The 19,255-nt window shown below is 36.4% G+C and overlaps 1 protein-coding gene across 4 annotated transcripts in view; it reads left to right on the top strand.

Annotated features, from left to right (window-relative positions):
- RSPRY1 (ring finger and SPRY domain containing 1) overlaps positions 1–19,255 on the top strand; it is a 63,337-nt gene that overhangs the window by 23,572 nt on the left and 20,510 nt on the right. For all 4 annotated transcript variants that reach the window (XM_043980330.1, XM_043980328.1, XM_043980329.1 and 1 more), the window contains 8 exons: positions 4,549–4,601; positions 7,616–7,728; positions 8,954–9,080; positions 10,932–10,990; positions 12,151–12,217; positions 13,003–13,134; positions 14,363–14,478; positions 15,566–15,709. In XM_043980330.1, the coding sequence (XP_043836265.1) occupies positions 4,549–4,601; positions 7,616–7,728; positions 8,954–9,080; positions 10,932–10,990; positions 12,151–12,217; positions 13,003–13,134; positions 14,363–14,478; positions 15,566–15,709 (811 nt within the window). The remainder of the gene's footprint in view (positions 1–4,548; positions 4,602–7,615; positions 7,729–8,953; positions 9,081–10,931; positions 10,991–12,150; positions 12,218–13,002; positions 13,135–14,362; positions 14,479–15,565; positions 15,710–19,255) is intronic.

Here is a 19,255-nt window from a genome sequence, read left to right as displayed (position 1 = left end):
TAGTAAGTATCAAGTGTCTGAGGCCGGATTTGAACTCAGGTACTCCTGAATCCAGGGCTGGTGCTTTATCCACTGCTCCACCTAGCTGCCCCTAGATAACTTCTTATATCTCTTCCTGCTCTAAGTCTATGATTCTGTGAAAATTATGGGATTGGATTACCTTGCTGGTAAGGTCGCTTCCAGCTCTAACTATGATCTACAATCCCCTGAAAATTCAAATCTACAAAAATCTAAGTGTGTAAAACAGCAATGTAAGTGAGTAGTAGCATGGGTCACATTACAAAAGGATTCTATATTTTACAGAATGAATCACTTTAGCATTCCTTTAAATAGGATTTTTAAAGTGCATGTAAATTATCTTTTATTTATAAAAGTTCATTTTGGGGAAAAAAGTTCATTTTGTACACAACTTTTCAGAAACACATTAAATTTAACAATGAAATAACATTGTTTTCTCTTTTTATATATTGATATACTTTAAGTTTGATATTATTACTACTCCAGGGAAATGAACTTTTGTTTCACGTTTTTTCCCCAGTGTGACTGGATTGGTTTCCAAGCAGCTGTCAGCAGTTCTATTAGGGGGATTAAAAAATAACTTTAGAACTAGCCATTGAAGGAACAGTGAAATAAAATGCCTTTAATGAGGGTGTACATTCAAAGAAGTACCTTTCAACCTTAAATTAACTCTTATGTAGCTACCATATCACAGTTGAATATAAGGGGATGAGAGCTTGCGTTATTATATATAAAGTCCCTCTACACAGGCATAAAAATAACTGAGAATACATAGAACTTCTCTTTTGGAGAACTCCAACAAAATATTGAGTTTTGTAGTCATCTAGGGCAATAATTAATTTTTTTAAGTGCCATTTACAGGGCTATAAAATTATTATGAATGGTTGTGCTAAAGAAATAAAGGAGTAAAATAGCAAGCCAAATTAATTGCAACCCATTGAGAAAGCAGGTGCAAAGCAGCTTCTGCCAGTTTTAAAAAGAATGATTAATGGAATGGCAGTGGGTAGAGGCTTTATTTGCACGTCTCCAGAATGTATCAGCAGTAATGAGTATGCTTTTTGTGAAAGCACGGAGTTTACCACTGTTTATTTAAATAAGACAAGTGGAATATATTTGAAAGTACGGTAAAATCCTCACATTAAACAAAGGCAGTGAAATAGAAATAGGTCTTCTGTGAGAGGAAAAGCAAAAGCAGAAATGGAATAAATGGATACGGAATTCTATGAACAAATAAAGTGCAATGTTTTAAATAGTTTTATAGACTGGAAAAGATTTTTTATTCAACAGTACTTTGAAGAGGAAGACAGTGCCTCTTAGGAGGTTTAATAGGGCCCTCAAAAGAACATTGTAGGAAGAGTTGTGTTGTGTTGTTTTGTTTTTTAAATTAATTCTTTACCATACTGCTAAAATAATTTATACTTCATCCTTTCTCTACATGACTTTACTCAGGAAAAGAGAACCTTTGATTTGGCTAGAGAAGAATGTAGTTCTTAACATTACATATAGTAAGAGCAAACTTGGTAGAACCAAATGCTGCCCTTTTTGGTCATAATTTTTTTCTCATTTTCTTTACCCCCACCTTGACTCTGAAACATCTGACCATTGTTAGCATGTGGCTTTATCTCTAGCTAAATTTTTTCTTTTTTTTTTCTTTTCCTAAGGCAATTGGGGTTAGGTGACTTGCCCAGGGTCACATAGCTAGTTAAGTGTTATTGAACTCAGGTACTCCTGACTCCAGGGCCAGTGCTTTATCCACTGCGCCACCTAGCTGCCCCTAAATTTTTTCTTCTTAAAATATCATTTTCTGCTTTATGTGAAAAAGTAAAATTAATTTCCTTCTTGTAAGGTTCACCAAAATGACTTCAAAGTTTAGAGTTTTAGTCAAAGTTTAAAACTATTTAAGTTTAGCCAAAGTTTAAAATTATTTCACTTTAAATCAACTGTGAAAATAGCCACTTAAGGCTGCCTTTTTACTGAATTAATTGCTAATGTGCTTAGGCTTGACAAATCTGTGTAGGTGGATAGATTCAAAGTATTTGTTAATAAGACTACTTTAAACTATTTACTATAAAATGTTTTGGTGAAAGGGATCATTCTGCTTGCTTAGCCGTTTTATCCATCTTGAAATTTAGGCACTTGTGTGGGAACTACTGGGACTTCTAAAAGTCAGGTCATTGCCCATCTACTGGTTTGAACTTCTGTCCTACTTACTGGCCTCTCATCATCATATCCGATTTAGCTAGTTTTCTTTGTTGTATAATTAGGCAGAAAATGTTTCCAAGGAATTTAACAATAAATAGACATCCATAAAGGATTTCAGTGGATAATCTATTGTGGCAAAACCACCAAATCAAGAATTAGGAAACCTGGTTCCAGTCTCTACTGTGCCACTAATTACTTCTTTGGCCTAGAGTAAGTCCACTCTCTGGGTCCATTTCCTTATTTGTAAAATGAGAGGCTTAGCCTAAATGATTTTTAAGAGACTGTCCAGCTCTAAAATTGTATAATTTACTTTCTTCCATGGAATCTCACCTTCCCTAATTTACCACACTTCCTTCTTCATATCTCTTTTATGTGTCTCTGAAGAGCAGGTTGGTTCTTTCTAGTCACCTTTTCTCTAAAAGCTATATTTGATTCCTTACAGTTTTAAAGTTTCTTGAATTGGAATAGGTGACCTCTGAGGTCCCATCCAGTTCTAAATACTTTGTCTTCGGAGAAAATTTTCAAAATTACAAATTCACAGAATCTCTAGAGTTGGATGAAACCTTAGACCATCTGGTCTACACAAATAGCCATCTAACATTCATTTGATGACCTTCATCAAAGGGGGAACCTACTACCACTTGAGGTTACCCATTCTACTTTTGAACAGTTATAATTATTAGGAGGTTTTTCCTCATATCAAACCTAGATCATCCTTCCAAGTAATGTCTACCCTCTGCTCTTAGTTTTGTCCTTTCAAGCCAAAAAGAGCAAGTCTGGTCCTTCTTCTACATTATTGGCACTTCAACTACTTGAAGACAGCTATCGTATTGCTCCCAAGTCTTTTCTTCAACCAATTCCTGTTCCTTCAACCAATCCTGGTATGGCATAGTCACCAGTCCCTTCACCATCTTGTTTGCCTTTCTCTGGATACGATATCAGGCAGGTAAACTAATTGGGCCTGCAATGTACTCAGTGTTTATCACATACATTGCTTGTGACATTCAAATTTAGAAAATATCACCTAGGCATTTATCCCATCTTCCAAGCTCCTGCTTGATTTGCTAGGGCCTTCCACTGTAAGTTCAGATAGCTATGTCCCTAATAAGGATGGTTCTGCAAGGTTGTTTACAACAATGTTCTACAGTTTGAACTGTATCAACAAATGGGTAACCAAAGTGTCTGAAAGGACCATTTGGGTGTTGCCACAGCCTCCAAGAGAAGTGTAAAAACTCAGCTGGACAGTGACCTGGTGAAAGCTGTTCAGCCAGAGATCACAGATCTTGAATCCTGACCAGTCTGACACTGACTGCATCTCCAAAGACAGGTGAGCTGGAGTCTGAGACTACTGTGTAGAAATTCTCCAGCTAAAAATCATCTGAAAGAGATATTGTCAGACCTACCATGAGAACAATCACCTTATAAGGCTATACAAGTGACATCTTTTCAACTCCATGCGAACTTTATATTTGCCCTACTGTGGCCCATCCTAGTTTATGTTGGTAGGGTCTCAATACTTACGTGGGTTGTACCCCCATTGTTTGGTATAGTCCATCTTCGTAGTTCTAATAGTTGTTCAACAGTATATGGACACGATACTTGTAGTACCCTATTTCCTTGTATATATTTATACTTTTGGGGTCCCTAATAAATTCTTTTGGGATTCAAAGGTGAATCTATTCATTACTTTCTATCTCATAACCCTAAATAAGAACTAGTGAAACAAGGCAGACATACTCTATCAGTGTCCTTACTAACGAGGGGCATCCAGAACTGAACACAATTCTCACTTTTCATTGATGACCAACTCATGTCTCTTCAAATGAAATATTTCTTTTAAATCTTAGAAAGTTCAGTCATCACTATTTAAGTCTTTTCTGAAAGGGACCTATAAAATAAAAAAGAAACGGTCACAATTATGAATATAGGTTGGACCATAATTCTTCCCCTAGCATTTCATTTAGGTTTCTTTTTTGTCTTCATAGAATCTCTACAAGTATGTCATAAATGTAATATTTATCTTCCTGAGGTTCAGAAAGGATAAATGCTTTGCCAATATTCCTTCCCTCTAATGAGATTTCATTTTTATAAATGTTCATTTCTTCTTATTTTGTTTAATTGACATCATGGTGAAAAACTGACTTTACAAAACTGCCACTTAATATGAGCATTGGTTCTTATAGGTTTGTACGTCATGATTTCTTGCCTTCCTTTCTCTATATTCATTCATTCATAGTCTCCTCTTTCTCCTTCCCACAACTGAATTTTATTTCAAAAATTTCATTTATAATTTTCCCAAGCTTGACATTTTAATTGTCTATTTTTCAGTGACCAGGAACCTCCTTATTCAATGATCACATTGCACGAAATGGCAGAAACAGGTATCATAACACTTTTTGTTCAGAAAGAATTATTAGCATAAAGAAATGCTCTGTTGGTTTTTTTTTTTTTTTCAGAAAAAATAAACAATTATTCATGTAATAAAGAGTTCCTATTCAAGAAGTTTGAAATGGTAACATGTAGTTTTGGTGTACTAAATAAATGTGTTTTAAATGCAGTGATATTGAATAATGTCCACATGTAGGTTTTTTTCCCCGCCAAACTTAATGTTTTCACCCACCTTAAATCTATTATCTCATTATCAAATGAGAAGCATTTTGTAGATCTCAAAGTGCTGTATAATATTAATTATTATTGTTATCACATGTATAATTTTTAAATGCCTCTTAGTTTACAAATTCCTTCTCTATGTATTTTCTTCCCCTCTTGTGCCCTTCCCTGTAGACTGAATATGACTACTATGCTTGAATATCTGGTATTTACACTAATCATTTCTATAACTATTCCTAGTTTTTTTAATTGTCTGTATATTTTTGGGTTTTTTTAGTTTTTATTTGCTATCATTACTTTATATTGCCTACATTTCCCCAATATTCCCCCCATCCCTCCAAGAAAGCATTCCTTAGAACAAAAAATTTTAAACGGAGAAAAAAACACAGTTCAACAAAACTAATAAATTTATCAACCTAGTCTGACATATGCATATAGTCAATGATCCAGGTACATACATACTTACGTATGTACATACATACATACATGCATACATGAGGGAAAAATCACTTCCAAAAACCTAATATCCGATAAGGTTAATTCCATTTACAGACAGTTCCTTCCTAATTTAGATACATTCAGCTTCATCTATTCTATACCAACAGCCCAATCACCCCAGCCAAATGACTTTTTGTCACAACAACCTGTCCTCTCTGGTCTACTGTGATATGGGACCTACCCTGTCCCTGACCTTACTTAGCCTAGACCCTAACCTGAGCTCAAGGTTGGTGGAACTTGTGGTGGCAAGTTCTCCAAAGCTCCAAAGTATTTCTCCTTGACACTTCCCTGACCCAGCTCCTCGCTCCTAACTATTCCTCAGAGATCTTTTCCTGTTCTTTATTTTAGAAGACAGAAGCCCCACCCCCACCCCAGTTCCTGTGATGAAATAGCCAAAATAGCTTGAGTCAGCTTTTGCTCTGAAATGTACATAAATCTTATTTAACACCTTGGTATTCCCCAAGAATTCATTTGGACCTAAGTCTTGCTTTCTATATAGAGCATAAGTGAAAAAAAGAGAAAAGGAGGCCTAGAAGGAAGTCTTCTAATAACAGTTTATACTTATATAGCACTTTATAGTTTACAACTCCTCTTTTTACCAATCAGAAAAAACAAAACTCCAAAGTACTATGTGCTTCGGAAAGGGAAAGAAGCCATAATACTTCATTTTCTTCCACAGTAGGCCAGGGAGGAAAGAAAGAAGCAATAAGTGGAAACGGAAGAGGGAGTAGGCTAGAATTCAAGAGTAAAAAGAAAGGAAAAGTTTGTGTAGCCAGTTCAGAATGGTTTCCTACCCCAATACTACCTAGTTCCCTGCCCTACCTTCACTACATGACCTAACCCAGTCTGGTAAGCCTACTACCCAGTGTCTTAGAGATAAGAAAGTTCCTATCCCCATTGCCTAGTGGGAAAGAGAAAGAAGTCCCTGTTCCCAGTCTTCTTTCCCTCCCAACTTGGAATGTAATACATTTTCCCAAAGAAACAACTGCTCTCTGTTGTGGTAGGTTTTGATGGTACTCCTCATATGCTTTAGCTATGCTAAAGAATCTGATTCCTATCATGTAGATATTCCCTCCAGAACTTTCTAACTGATTCTGTTTTCATCCATGCTGTTCTATAAATTCTCCAGAGGTTCTGTTCAGCACACTGATGAGTACACTGGATGGTTCTTTTAATATCTTGAGGATACCATTGTTAGTACTTGGACTATCCATTTGTAATATCTCCTTCTTGAAATGTGACCAGTCCAGTTATATGTGTCATTTTTCACATCACTTATTTAATACAAAACAATAGCTAGTTCATGAGTTAAATAGGTTTTTGTAGACCCATCTAGGAACCTAACCACCTTATGGTGATATAACACATGCCAACAAACATACATATACATATATATTTTTTTTTCCTTTATAAGAAATTTTTTTCCCCAAATTTAAACAACCCATTTATGACTTTTTGAAATACATCCTATTCACAAGTTGACAACAAACACATTTAAATATCTTTGTTTCTCATTTATACAAAGAAACCTGAATTTAGGTTTTTATTTCATTGTAGGAGAAAGCTAGTTGTTGGTATTTTATTCATGGAAGATAATTTTTCATTTTGCCTTCCATTCTGTAAACAATTATTCTAGTTAGTCTTTCAGTCATCTTGACCAACAGGTTCCAAAATCACTTTCTGCATGATAGAGAAAAAAATTTTCTCTCCATCTCCCCTTCAAGCTTCCTGTGCAATCATACCAGGAATTTGAATAACTTACAAAGTCTTCTGCATATGATTTTTCTCAACTGAAAGTAGAAAATAAGATTTAACTCTACCAGTTAACAGATGAAAGAACAGCCTTTGCATATAACTGTTTTGGAACTGGAAGGAAAAAATGTCTATTAATGTTCTTTTTATTGTTAACTAATTTCTTGAGCATCACTGTGATGCTATACCATGCTGATTTATGTTTTTAATCTTTGTCATTAGTTCTCAAATGAGATATCATTTAAAAATACATTTAAGAGAGAACTTTTAAATGTAGCTTACGGGCCATGGCACAAGATGTGAAACCCTTTAGAACTACCAGATTTACCAGTTGAAGTTTTTTGATTCCAGCCATCAAAAGATGGCTAGTCATCATTAGTTGTTTTAAAAGCCTCATGGTAAAGGCCAAAAAGGTTTTCCCATTTCAGAGTGAGATCATCATGTATTATTACTTTTGTTATGACTTGTCTACCTATTCTTGAGTTTTAAAAAATAGTAACACCACCGTCTGATAATCTCCTTGATTTGGTCGCAGATGAAGGATGGTTGGAAGTTGTCCAGTCTTTAATTAGAGTTATTCCATTGGAAGATCCATTGGGACCAGCTGTTATAACATTATTACTAGACGAGTGTCCATTGCCAACTAAAGTAAGTTAACATATGTGTAACTTATGCAACTGCCACCTACACACATGCCCAGGGATAAATAACCAGAGGGAAAGTTTGATGTGAGCTATTTCCTCTTTATGCATTAGGGCCAAAATGTTCTTCATTATTAACACCCCCCAAATTTAGTATTTGCTAAATTTAGACAAAATGCTAAATTGAAGATTAGTATTAGTTTAAACAAAAAAAATTAAAGAGGTAGGCAGATAAGTATTACCTCAGACAGAAGTCTTTTTTGAAACCAGAACTTTGTAATCTTGGTCCTAGTTTTCTTGTTCCTACGTTAGTTTTCCCATACCAGAAAGTTTTTTTGAAAACTTTTTTTCAAATTTATAGTGAAAACTACTCAACTAGGAACATTTTTTAGTCTTATAGCATCTGATTTTCTCAAGTGTTCCTTTGTGATTACATGATGTGAAAAAGTATCCATGGGTTAGCAGTAATTTATTTGGCCAAGATTCTGATAATAAATTATTTTGTTTGCTCCATGTGAGAGGGTAGTGAAGCCACTATAAATTGCTGGAGTAAAGTGCAAGGTGGGAGGGAGGGGTAGCAAGGGAAAACTGGTCAGATTTCTTCACTGTAGTGTTGGAATACCCTAATTTATATATAATCTACAGTTCAGACAGGTAGGTAAAAATGTCTGATATGTCATCCAAAATTCTGTTTTCTTTATCTTCCAATTCTGAGTTGACACTTTTACATATCCCACTGACTCCGTCAACTTTGCTTTTTTTTTTTTTAAAAAGAAAAATCGGGTTGGCTTATGGACACTTTCCTTGTGCCTTATACAAGTTTCAGGTGTTCAAATTCAGCATGGCAGACCCTTGTAACAGAAAGGAAAATTCTATGACTTAGCTATTAAAGAGTTGACCCTGATTTAGGCTTCTGAGATTCCTGTTTCGGTTTCAGTTGGTGCTATATGTGTTTTTAAAAAGAAAGACAGCCACTATTGAAATAGTGAAATTCCTTCACCCCTGCAGTATTTAGTCCCTGTTGCTTCCTGTTGTGTCGGCATCTGCCTGGACTTGGTCTTTTAAAATCAGTGGCATAAAAAGATGCATTTAATATATTTGACACAGCAGGTGCTTATCACATGAGTTGGATTTCCATTTCTTTGGTGCTAAGTTGTTCTTTGCAGACTCGGACACATCAAAAGAAATTAAGGTGTAAATATGTTAAGGCCCCTATGTACTTTTTCTTTTAGGATGCACTCCAGAAGTTGACTGAAATTCTAAATTTAAATGGAGCTGTCGCTTGCCAGGATGCTAGTCATCCTGCCAAACACCGAAACACAACAGCTGTACTGGGTTGCTTGGCTGAGAAACTAGCAGGTAATTATGAGAAATTTCATATTTTAAAAATGTATTTGGTGTGTATTATGGTTGGGAAACTAGTTTGTTTTTTGTAAGGGTAAAAGGAGGAAAATGAGATACCCATTAGTAAAAAGCAGTTTAAGCTAGGTGGCTGATTTTTAGAGGATATGATAAAATATTTCATTTGGCTTTTAAAATTAAGAACAGGGACTATTAAAACCATACTCTAGGGGGCAGCTAGGTAGCACAGTGGTTAAAGCACCAGCCCTGGATTCAGGTGGACCTGATTTCAAATCTGAACTCAGACACTTGACACTTACTAGCTGTGTGACCCTGGGCAAGTCACTTAACCCTCATTGCCCCACCAAAAAAAAAACCCAAAAAAACCAACCCATACTCTACTACTACTACTACTACTACTACTACTACTACTACTACTACTACTACTACTACTACTACTATCACCACCACCACAAAAAACAAAACAAAACAAAAACAAACAAAAAAAACCCAACTTCTAAAGTATGACCAGTTAATAGAAAAGAAAAGAACCTAATCTTGTAATGTGGAAAAAAGAGAAGAAAAGAAGACTTCTCAAGATTTGATGTTAAAAACGAAAATAAATCCTTAAATTGGGGGTTGGGTGAGGAGAATGGAAAACATTGCCACAATTTGTTTTTTACAATATCTTAATCCTTGCTTAAAGTTTGAAATCACAGTCATTCTTGAAATTCTCTCTTTTCCTTAACTTTTAGTAGGTGAAAACCTCTTCTTTTTTTTTAACCTAAAAAGTAGACTATATAGCTTTTCATTTTAGAAAGGATAAAGTTTTCTATTTTCATAACTATATGGAGCCTTTTAGGATATGGCTAAGGAATCATTAAATTCTTGTGTTTATTCAGCTAAAGACATACATGAGATCACATCCTGGAAATTAAATAAGTACTAAGCCTTTTCTGTGGACTAAAAGTGTCCCACCTTGGCAAACACTATGTAATCAGAACTCTTGGTTTTCTCTTTCAGTTGACATTATAAAGAGAACATAAAAGTTCTTGTTTTTCCACCCCTTTTTAAACAAAAGGTTTGGGTTTTGATAGGTGTTTTTTTTTACCTTACCATGACATATGTCTGTGTTGATGTTTGAGAGCCTTTAGCTAAAGGATGCTGTTTTCCGAGCTCTCATTTCTTTAGGGTAGAACTGGCTTTATATAGGCCTTCTCAAAATTTAGTTAATAATGACAAGGAAATGACAAATTCACATTTTGATTTCAGTTATTGTAATTGTTTTCTTTTCACATGACCATACAACCTTGTACAAAAGAGGCGACCCTTTGATAAAAAACCAAACTTGCCTCTCCGAGATCAAGCCACAGAATAGGTTGATAAATCTTGAAGTGAAAAGTACCTACAAGGTGATTTAAGCCCAGACCCCTCATTTTACATATGGAGAAATCGAAACCTAGAGAGGGGACATTACTTTGCCAGAATTCAAAACAAGTAGCAAAGCTAGAATTCAAACTCAGGGCTTCTGTCTCCAAACCTGGGCTTTTTTCAAACCAAACCAAGCAGGGGGGTAAACAATATTCCCCTTTTTAGTACAACTTAAAGCTGTTTCTAAAAGAGAGTTTGGAAATTGATCTGCCTCTGTGTGTATATGTGGTTGTGTGTGTGTGTGTGTGTGTGTGTAGTCATACAGGAAACTTGAGAGTTCATTTCAAAGTATATTTGGGTATCTTTTCTATAAACCAAATGACACTGTATAAACTGTGGAGTTAACACTTTAGTACTTGCTGATATGAAAATGTAATTCATTAATTTTGGAGATGTGCCATTGTAATGATATGTAGCATATTTATGGTTGCCTTACAGGTCCTGCAAGCATAAGCTTACTTAGCCCGGGGATATTGGAATATTTGTTACAGAGCCTGGTAAGTGATGTCTCAAGGCAGATGATGTTGCCAATCAGCTAACTCTAATGTATAATAAATGATTTTGGCATTAAAAAGCAAAACAAAAATTCTTACATGTGCCTTAATCCCTGCTCAAAGTTTGAAATCAGAGTCATTCTTGAAATTCTCTCATTTCCCTGACTTTTAATAAGTAAAAATTCTTATCTTCTAATCTGAAAAATGGAACATAAAGCTTTTCATTTTAGGGAGGATAAGGTTTTGTGTTTTCATATCTACATGGAACCTTTTAAGATATGGCTACAGAATTGTTAAACTCTTTTATATTAAATAATTTCCTCAAGAGATACAACATAGCTTGGCTTAGGAAATGAAAGTAATCATATATATATGTATATATATATATACATATATATATTTGCATATGTTTCCCAAAGTTGTCTTTATTTCAAATTATGCTAAAATTTGGGGGCTGAAGTAGGGGGGAGTATAGTTTTTTAAATTATCACAGCAAACATTTATTAAGATTTATAAAACATTGTACATATATTATCTTATTTGAGCCTCACAGAAGCCCCTATTAGGTAGGAGCTATATTAAATCCTCATTTCACAGATGAGGAAACTAAGGTTCAGAAGACAAGTGATTTGCCTGGCTCATAAGGCTAGTTAAGTGTATGAGGTAAGATTCAACCCCAAGCTTTCTTGACTCCAGGTCTAGCATTCTATCTAGTATGCTGCTCTGGCTTTAAACTTTAATGTCATAAAATTGCTTCTATAATTGGCTTATAACATCCTCAGATTCTTCCAGGCTTCCCTGCCCTTAGCTAGCCTGATCCTCAGACAGTGATATACATGTATCCCCTGGTGAGTACAGTGACACTCTGTGGTGTCACTAAATCCCCTAAATTTTTAGTTTTCTTATTAACACTCTGAATTTACCTCCTCACTAATAACTATAGCCAGAATGCTCTGTAAGGGAGAAACTTTAGGAAAGAAAGACCCAATCGTAGTTCTTGATTACACACAGTGTTAAACAAAGACATTCTAGTTCTTATGATGAATGATAGTTTTTGATGCATAATTCAGCAAAAAAGCGAAATTACACATGTAGTTATTGGGGGAGCAGGGAGAGGCTGCCTGGAATGGAAAATGATCTTTTTTTTTTTTTTTGTCTTTCAGAATTTCCAGTCCCATCCTACAGTCATGCTTTTTGCACTAATCGCACTGGAAAAGTTTGCACAGACCAGTATGTGTACAGTAATCTTTTGTGATAATGTGCTACATTCAGAAATACCGATTTGCTTGTTTGGTGGATCAGGCAATGCTGTGAATTCTAACATATGTACACACATTCTGTTGCACACGTTGATACTGCTGAGTTGTTGGCAACTCATTTAAGTTTTAAACTACATGGAAAAAAGCTTTCTTTAATTTTAAAAGTCTACAGGTTGAATTTAGGGCCATTGGATATGCTACAGAAGTAATACGTACCTGCCTACGCATATATAACCTATATCAAATTGCTTACCTTCTCAATGAGGGGGGTCAGGAGGGAAGGAGAGAATTTGAAACTCAATTTTAAAAACAGATGTTGAAAATTGTTTTTATAGACAATTGGGGAAAACCAAAATACTAAATAAATGAGAGAAAAAAAAGAAGTAACATGTACCTTGACCATTTTAAGTCAGGTACCTTATTTTTTCCTTGGTTTAACAAAGAAAGTTCTGTTTACAATCCTTTTTCCCTCTCCCTTCCACAGTTGAAGGATTGCTGTAATTTTTTACCTTATATGATAGCATATAGCATATCTCTCAAATAACACTCTTTGTTGAGGTACTTGACCATGTCTACCCTCTTATTCTTGACCTGTAGGTGTTTTGACTAATTTCAAGAAAAATGTTGACTATGTAATTCATATGAGCCATGCAGAAAGTAAAATGTTTCTTCTTTTCTTCTAATTCACTCATCTAGAATTTTTACTTTTTTCCTCCTCTTTGCTAGCTAATTTAAGTCTTGCTTCTTTTCTGCTAGGTGAAAATAAAATGACTATCTCTAAATCCTGTATTAGTGACCGTCTTGTCATGTTGGAAAGTTGGACTGAAAATTCTGACTATCTGAAACGTCAAGTTGGTTTCTGCGCTCAGTGGAGTTTAGACAATCTCTGTAAGTTAGTGTGTTTTATTAAAATGACTTGCACCTCCACTCAAAAAGGTGCTTTCATTTGATGAGTAGTCTTATTTTCCTAATAATGATTCATTTATTCATTCAACAAATATTTAAGAGCCTAAGAGAAGACAGGGATACAGATAAATAAATACAAATTAGAATGTGAGTACAGGAGAGGAATGGAATACAAAGTGTTATTACAGGTGAGTTAATGCTGAAGGTGATGATAAGAAGACTGAATCTTTTCCTGAAAGATCCCTATCAGAGAAGAGTAGGAATACTAGCAGAAAGGCATCCCGAGGAGTCCTCCAGACAAGTTGTGTAGGTGACTCCTAACTCCATTATTCCCCTGCTCACAAATCCTCCCTCACTCATATTTCCTGCCATATCAGTTCCACATCCTCTACCTGACCTAACCTAACCTGGTTACACCCTACATCTCAAACTGTCTATCTAACACACATATTCCCATAGCCAAGGTGGTCTCCTCACTGTTCCATGAACATGCCCTACTTGTTCCAGTCTCCTGATTTGATTCTCCTCTCCTTATTCCACTGCATATTAAAATCCTACTTATTGGGGCAGCTAGATGGCACAATGGATAGAGCACCCTCCCTGGATTCAGGAGGATCTGAGTTCAAATCTGGCCTCAGACACTTCACACTTATTAGCTGTGTGACCCTGGACAAGTCACTTAACCCCAGTTGCCTCACTTAAAAAAAAAAATCCAACCTGTTCTTCAAGGCCCAGTTCAAGTCCTACTTTCTCCATAAATGCTATCCTAATTATTTCAGCCTACCCCTTCTGTGAACAGAAATAGAGCATGTATAGTCTGAACCACAAAATTTGGCACAAGTATTTCACCATCTTGTATTTGTCTGTTTTATACTGTCTTATGTATCTCATGTCAGTTTTTAATTCTTTCATGTGTCTTTGTCTCACCCTGACCCAGACTGAGAGTAGAGGCCCTTTTCAATGTCTAGAACAATGCTGGTCATGTCCTTGCTGCTCAGTAGATAATTGTTTGATTGGCTTCTTTAGATATAAGGAACCTAATGTTGAAAATCATATGGCTTTCCCAGGCTTCTAGCCAGGCACATTCACATGACCATTCTGCATGACCAACTTGACCTGGTAGACTATAGTCATAGCTATTAAACTTGGCTGATTTCATTCTTTTCCAGAGGAGTGTGATCTGGCAACACAGTTTATTTTTCTTTTGCAGTTTTGAAAGAAGGCAGGCAGTTTACTTATGAAAAAGTGGACCTGACCAACATTAGGGCCATGTTGAATAGCAATGATGTTAGTGAATACCTGAAGATCTCACCACATGGATTGGAGGTAAAAAAAGTAATAATTTACAGTTTTGAAAACCTTAGCCTTGGGCAGCTAGGTGGCTCAATGGATAGAGCACCGGCCTTGGAGTCAAGAGGACCTGAGTTCAAATCTGGCCTCAGACACTTAACACTTACTAGCTGTGTGACCCTGGGCAAGTCATTTAACCACCATTGCCCTGCCAAAAGGGGGGGGGGGCAGCTAGGTGGCTCAATGGATAGAGCACTGGCCTTGGAGTCAGGAGGACCTGAGTTCAAATCTGGCCTCAGACACTTAACACTTACTAGCTGTGTGACCCTGGACAAGTCACTTAACCCCAATTGCCCCACACGCACAAAAAAACAAACCAAAAAAAACGTAGCCTTTTTTCACCTATGGCCTAGTACCAAAGCCTAGAAGCTTCTCAATAATTATTTCTCTTTGGCTTATGTTCCTATTTAGGGTTTCACCTAGGACCATCAGAATTTGACTTTTGTCAAGGTTTCTATACCAAAACAAAACAAAACAAAAAAACTCAGACTTACAAAACACCAGCTATCAGAAAGGTTTAATTTAACCCAACAAAAAAAGGCAAAGAACTTTTACCTAAGCCCATAAATGTAGAGACAATTTCCCTTCCCTTTCTGGTGGGCATCTGTCTTCCCAAAGACCTGTACGATCCTCCAGACCTATACTATTGCTGTAAATTGACCCTTAAGCCAAGGAAAATAATTTGAAGTTGCTAAGAAATCAACACCACTCCTTTGTGCGTACTCTACCCCACTCCCCCATGACACTCTGTTGCTTCCAAAAACTTATATGATCCTCTAGATGTAGAGTCACCCATTGTAGGAAATGACACAAAAAATTTTAGGGAATTCAGCAGCCCTTTCCTGATAGGGTGCACCTTCCTTTGTCATCTACACACAGGTCTCCCATGAATCTCCTCCAATTTTGTGTTTTGTGCATGGCAAGAAGAGGAGCGTCTCAATCTTTAATAAGGAGAACATTAAATGTGCTGGGCAGTGACTACAAGCTGACATTGTACATTACCTAGGTCATTGTCATCTTTCAAGTAACCATTGTTGACTGTCATGCCATTTTCTTTTGCCAGGCTCGATGTGATGCCTCTTCCTTTGAAAGTGTGCGTTGCACATTCTGTGTTGACTCTGGGGTATGGTACTATGAAGTTACAGTGATCACTTCTGGAGTCATGCAGATAGGCTGGGCCACCAAAGACAGCAAGTTTCTCAATCATGTAAGTACATGAATGAAATATGATCCTAAGGCACAGTGGCTTTTATTTTTCTCTATGTTTAACATATAGAAAAGTGGTTTCTTGATCAATATCAAATTAAATATTATTTGGGCATTAAATCTCAATAGTCTGAATCCCCCAAAGAAGTTTGCCTTCAATCAGTTAATCAACAGGTATTTATTAAGTATCTACTATGGGTAGGAGAAAACCACAAAGTTTCTCCAGGCTTCATCCTCTTGAGTCCTAAAAGTTTAAATTCTTCATTTAGAAGATGAGTGTGCATATATGGTCTTATCTATAACCCTTACTTCTCCATCTCTAGTTCTGCCCTAGCTTTGATCTTCTGCGATTTATGTTGTGACTTGGCCAACGATTTATTTCTACCTTGCTTTGCAGTCTTGAAAGGTTTTAATAGCTCCCCTCCTTCTGAAATATTGCCAGTTTGTTGGCTCAGCTATAGTGTTTTAACTTTCAATTTGTCAACAATAAATAGCACCAACTTTTAAAAAATATATTGTTTCCAACTGTGAAATTATGGAAGAGCAGGCAAATGATCAGCTGGTAATAGTGCAGGACTTTTCCTCTGCTATTTTTTCCCTACAGATGAATGACTTTTTTGGGGTCAGTTTATCAGTCTCATAATAGACCCTATTACCCTTTTTTCTGGTAATTAGGTTACAAGCCAGTTGTGGTAGTCAGAATTCAATCAGAAATGTGATTTAGAAAATCATTTTCCATTTTCTTTGTCATAAAGTCCTGATTTTTTAAAAAATTGCCTTGGTTGGGAAGAGGTTACTCTAAATCCCAACCCCTCGTGCTAAATCCCTATCCCTGGTTGGGATCAGCCTTGGAGATAACAGTGTACTGGAAGGACTTGCATGAACTGATGATGAGTGAAATGAGCAGAACCAGGAGAACATTGTACACAGTATCAATATTATGTGTTGATCAATTGTGATAGACTTGATTCTTCTCAGCAATATAATGTTCCAAGATAGTTCCAAAGGACTCATGATGGAAAATGCTCCAAATCCAGAAGAAAAAAAAAGAACTGTGGAATCTAGATGCAGATCAAACCATACTATTTCTATTGTTTGTTGTTGTTGTTCTTTTCTGAGGTTTTGCCTTTTTGCTCTGATTCTTCTCTCATAACATGACTAATGCAGAAATATGTTTAATGTAATTGTACATATATAACATATCAGATTATTTGCTGTCTTGGGGAGGGTGGGGAGGGGGAAAAATTTGAAACTAGAAATCTTATAAAAACAAATGTTGAAAATTATCTCTAGGGGCGGCTCGGTGGCATAGTGGATAAAGCACTGGCCCTGGATTCAGGAGTACCTGAGTTCAAATCTGGCCTCAGACACTTGACACATACTAGCTGTGTGACCCTGGGCAAGTCACTTAACCCCCATTTCCCCACAAAAGAAAAAAAAAGAAAAGAAAAGAAAGAAAAGAAAATTATCTCTAAATGTAACTGGGAAATAATAAAATATTTATATGGAAATCACAGTGTAGCTACAGAATAAACATTTCTCTCATGACCACATAGTTTTTCATGAAACACCAAAGGAGAACGTTCCAGACCCAAGGGTTCAATGGGACACTTGAAACTCTTGGCCAAAAGAATAATTCAGGGAAAAAGGGCTGATGGGATGAGTGAAATAGAACTGGAAGTAGGCATAGGCAGGGTATTCAGTTTCTTTGGGGGTATAATTTAGGATACTCTTTAATATTCTTTTTATTGATGCATGTTATTAATGCCCTAAAGTAGTAATAATAATAATAGCATTTGAAGGTTTACAAAGTACTTTACAAATATTATCTCATTTGATCCTTGCAACCCTGGGAGGCAGATGCTATTATTATCCTCACTTTATAGATGAGGAAACTAAAGCAGACAGAGATTAAATGATTTACTAGTCATACAAGTAGTAAGTATCTGAATTGAGATTTGAAGTCAGGTTTTCCCGATTCCAGATACAGCTAGGTGGTACAGTGGATATAGTGCCAGGCTTGAAGTCGAGAAGACTCATCTTCCTGAGTTCAAATCTGACCTCAGATACTTGCTAGCTGTGTGACCCTGGGCAAGTCACTTAATCCAGTTTGCCTGTTTCCTCATCTGTAAAATGAGCTGGAGAAGAGAATAGCAGACCACTCCAGTATCTCTGCCTAAGAAAACCCAAAATGGGGTCACAAAAAGTTGGACATAACTGAAAAGACTGAACAACAACAACTTCCTGATTCTGGGCCACTCCTGTCACTGCTCCACCCTGCTGCTTCTCCATGGTTTGTAGCATTTTCCTGAACTCAGGTCACAGGTGTTACTTTGAAGACTCAAAACCCATTGTTAGACATTAATAAGCAGGAGAGGCAAGTTTGTGACCCCCAGGTTAAGAAGCTTTGTTCTAAAGACTAATAGGGTCAAGTGATTCAGTCAGGAAAGTTCCCATTGAACGTCTGCTTTTGTCAGAAACCTCTTGTGTAGCTCTTCTCTGTAACACAGTGAGTGCCTGAAGAACCTCAGTTCCATCATGGCTCAAGTTTTCCCTGACCACTGATTCAAAGTGGTTCCCCTGGGCAAAGGCCAAATTAGGTGAACAGCCAACAAGGAATGATTTTCAAGGAGAACACCATCACCACCACCATGATCACGATCGTGATCCATGTCTGTACTTTGTAGTGTATAGTTTTCAGAGCCCTTTTACATCCATCTCCTCATTTGAACCTTGGAATGTATTCCTTTGAGGTGAGATGGGCAGGGATGGTTATCCCCATTTTACAGATAAGGAAGCCAAAGCTCACAAAAGCAGATTTGTGTATGGTTACACAGCACTAATAAGATCTAGCACTAGTACCCAGCTTTTCACTAAGCCATGGTAGTTATTCTTTTCACTCAAAACACAGGGAGAAGCTAAGAAACAAAACTACCCTGTCTCCCCATTTGCCAACAAAACTCACTTCAAGGCTGGAGGAGACCTAATAAATATGTCTGTAGATGAGTATTACAAATGATTTAAAAAACTTAACCAGTCAGCCTAGAATACCAGAGTTTAAGTACATGATAGACAATACTAGTTTATAGCACGTAAAAGCAGATGGTTGGCTCCTAAAATTAAGAGGCCTAAAAAAGGATTTTTTGGGGACAGGAAAGAATGGCCTATTCTTTCAAAAACAGTGTGACAAGCTTTGGACTTCTTTTTATACATATTTCTTACCTAAATACATGGTTCCCTGTTAGAAGTTGATAAAGTCTGAGTTAGTCTCTTTTCACAAATGCAGGATCTTGATAACATTGCCACACATACAATTTTGCTTCAAATGGGTAATGTTATTGTTTTAGAGGTTAAAAAAAAAAGTTATAGTCATACAGATGAGTATACTTTTACAGGATATGGATTTCTGTTACACACCCAATCTCTAAGGATTAACATTTCTTATAAAATAAGACTCTCTTTAAATCCCCTAAATGTGAATTTTTGGTTTAGAAAGGATAACCCGGGGCAGATAGGTGGCACAGTGGATAAAGTATCAGCCCTGGAT

The sequence above is a fragment of the Dromiciops gliroides genome, chromosome 2 (genome assembly GCF_019393635.1).
Source record: "Dromiciops gliroides isolate mDroGli1 chromosome 2, mDroGli1.pri, whole genome shotgun sequence".
NCBI classification, from domain to species: Eukaryota; Metazoa; Chordata; class Mammalia; order Microbiotheria; family Microbiotheriidae; genus Dromiciops; species Dromiciops gliroides.
This window is presented reverse-complemented; position numbering and strand designations above follow the sequence as displayed.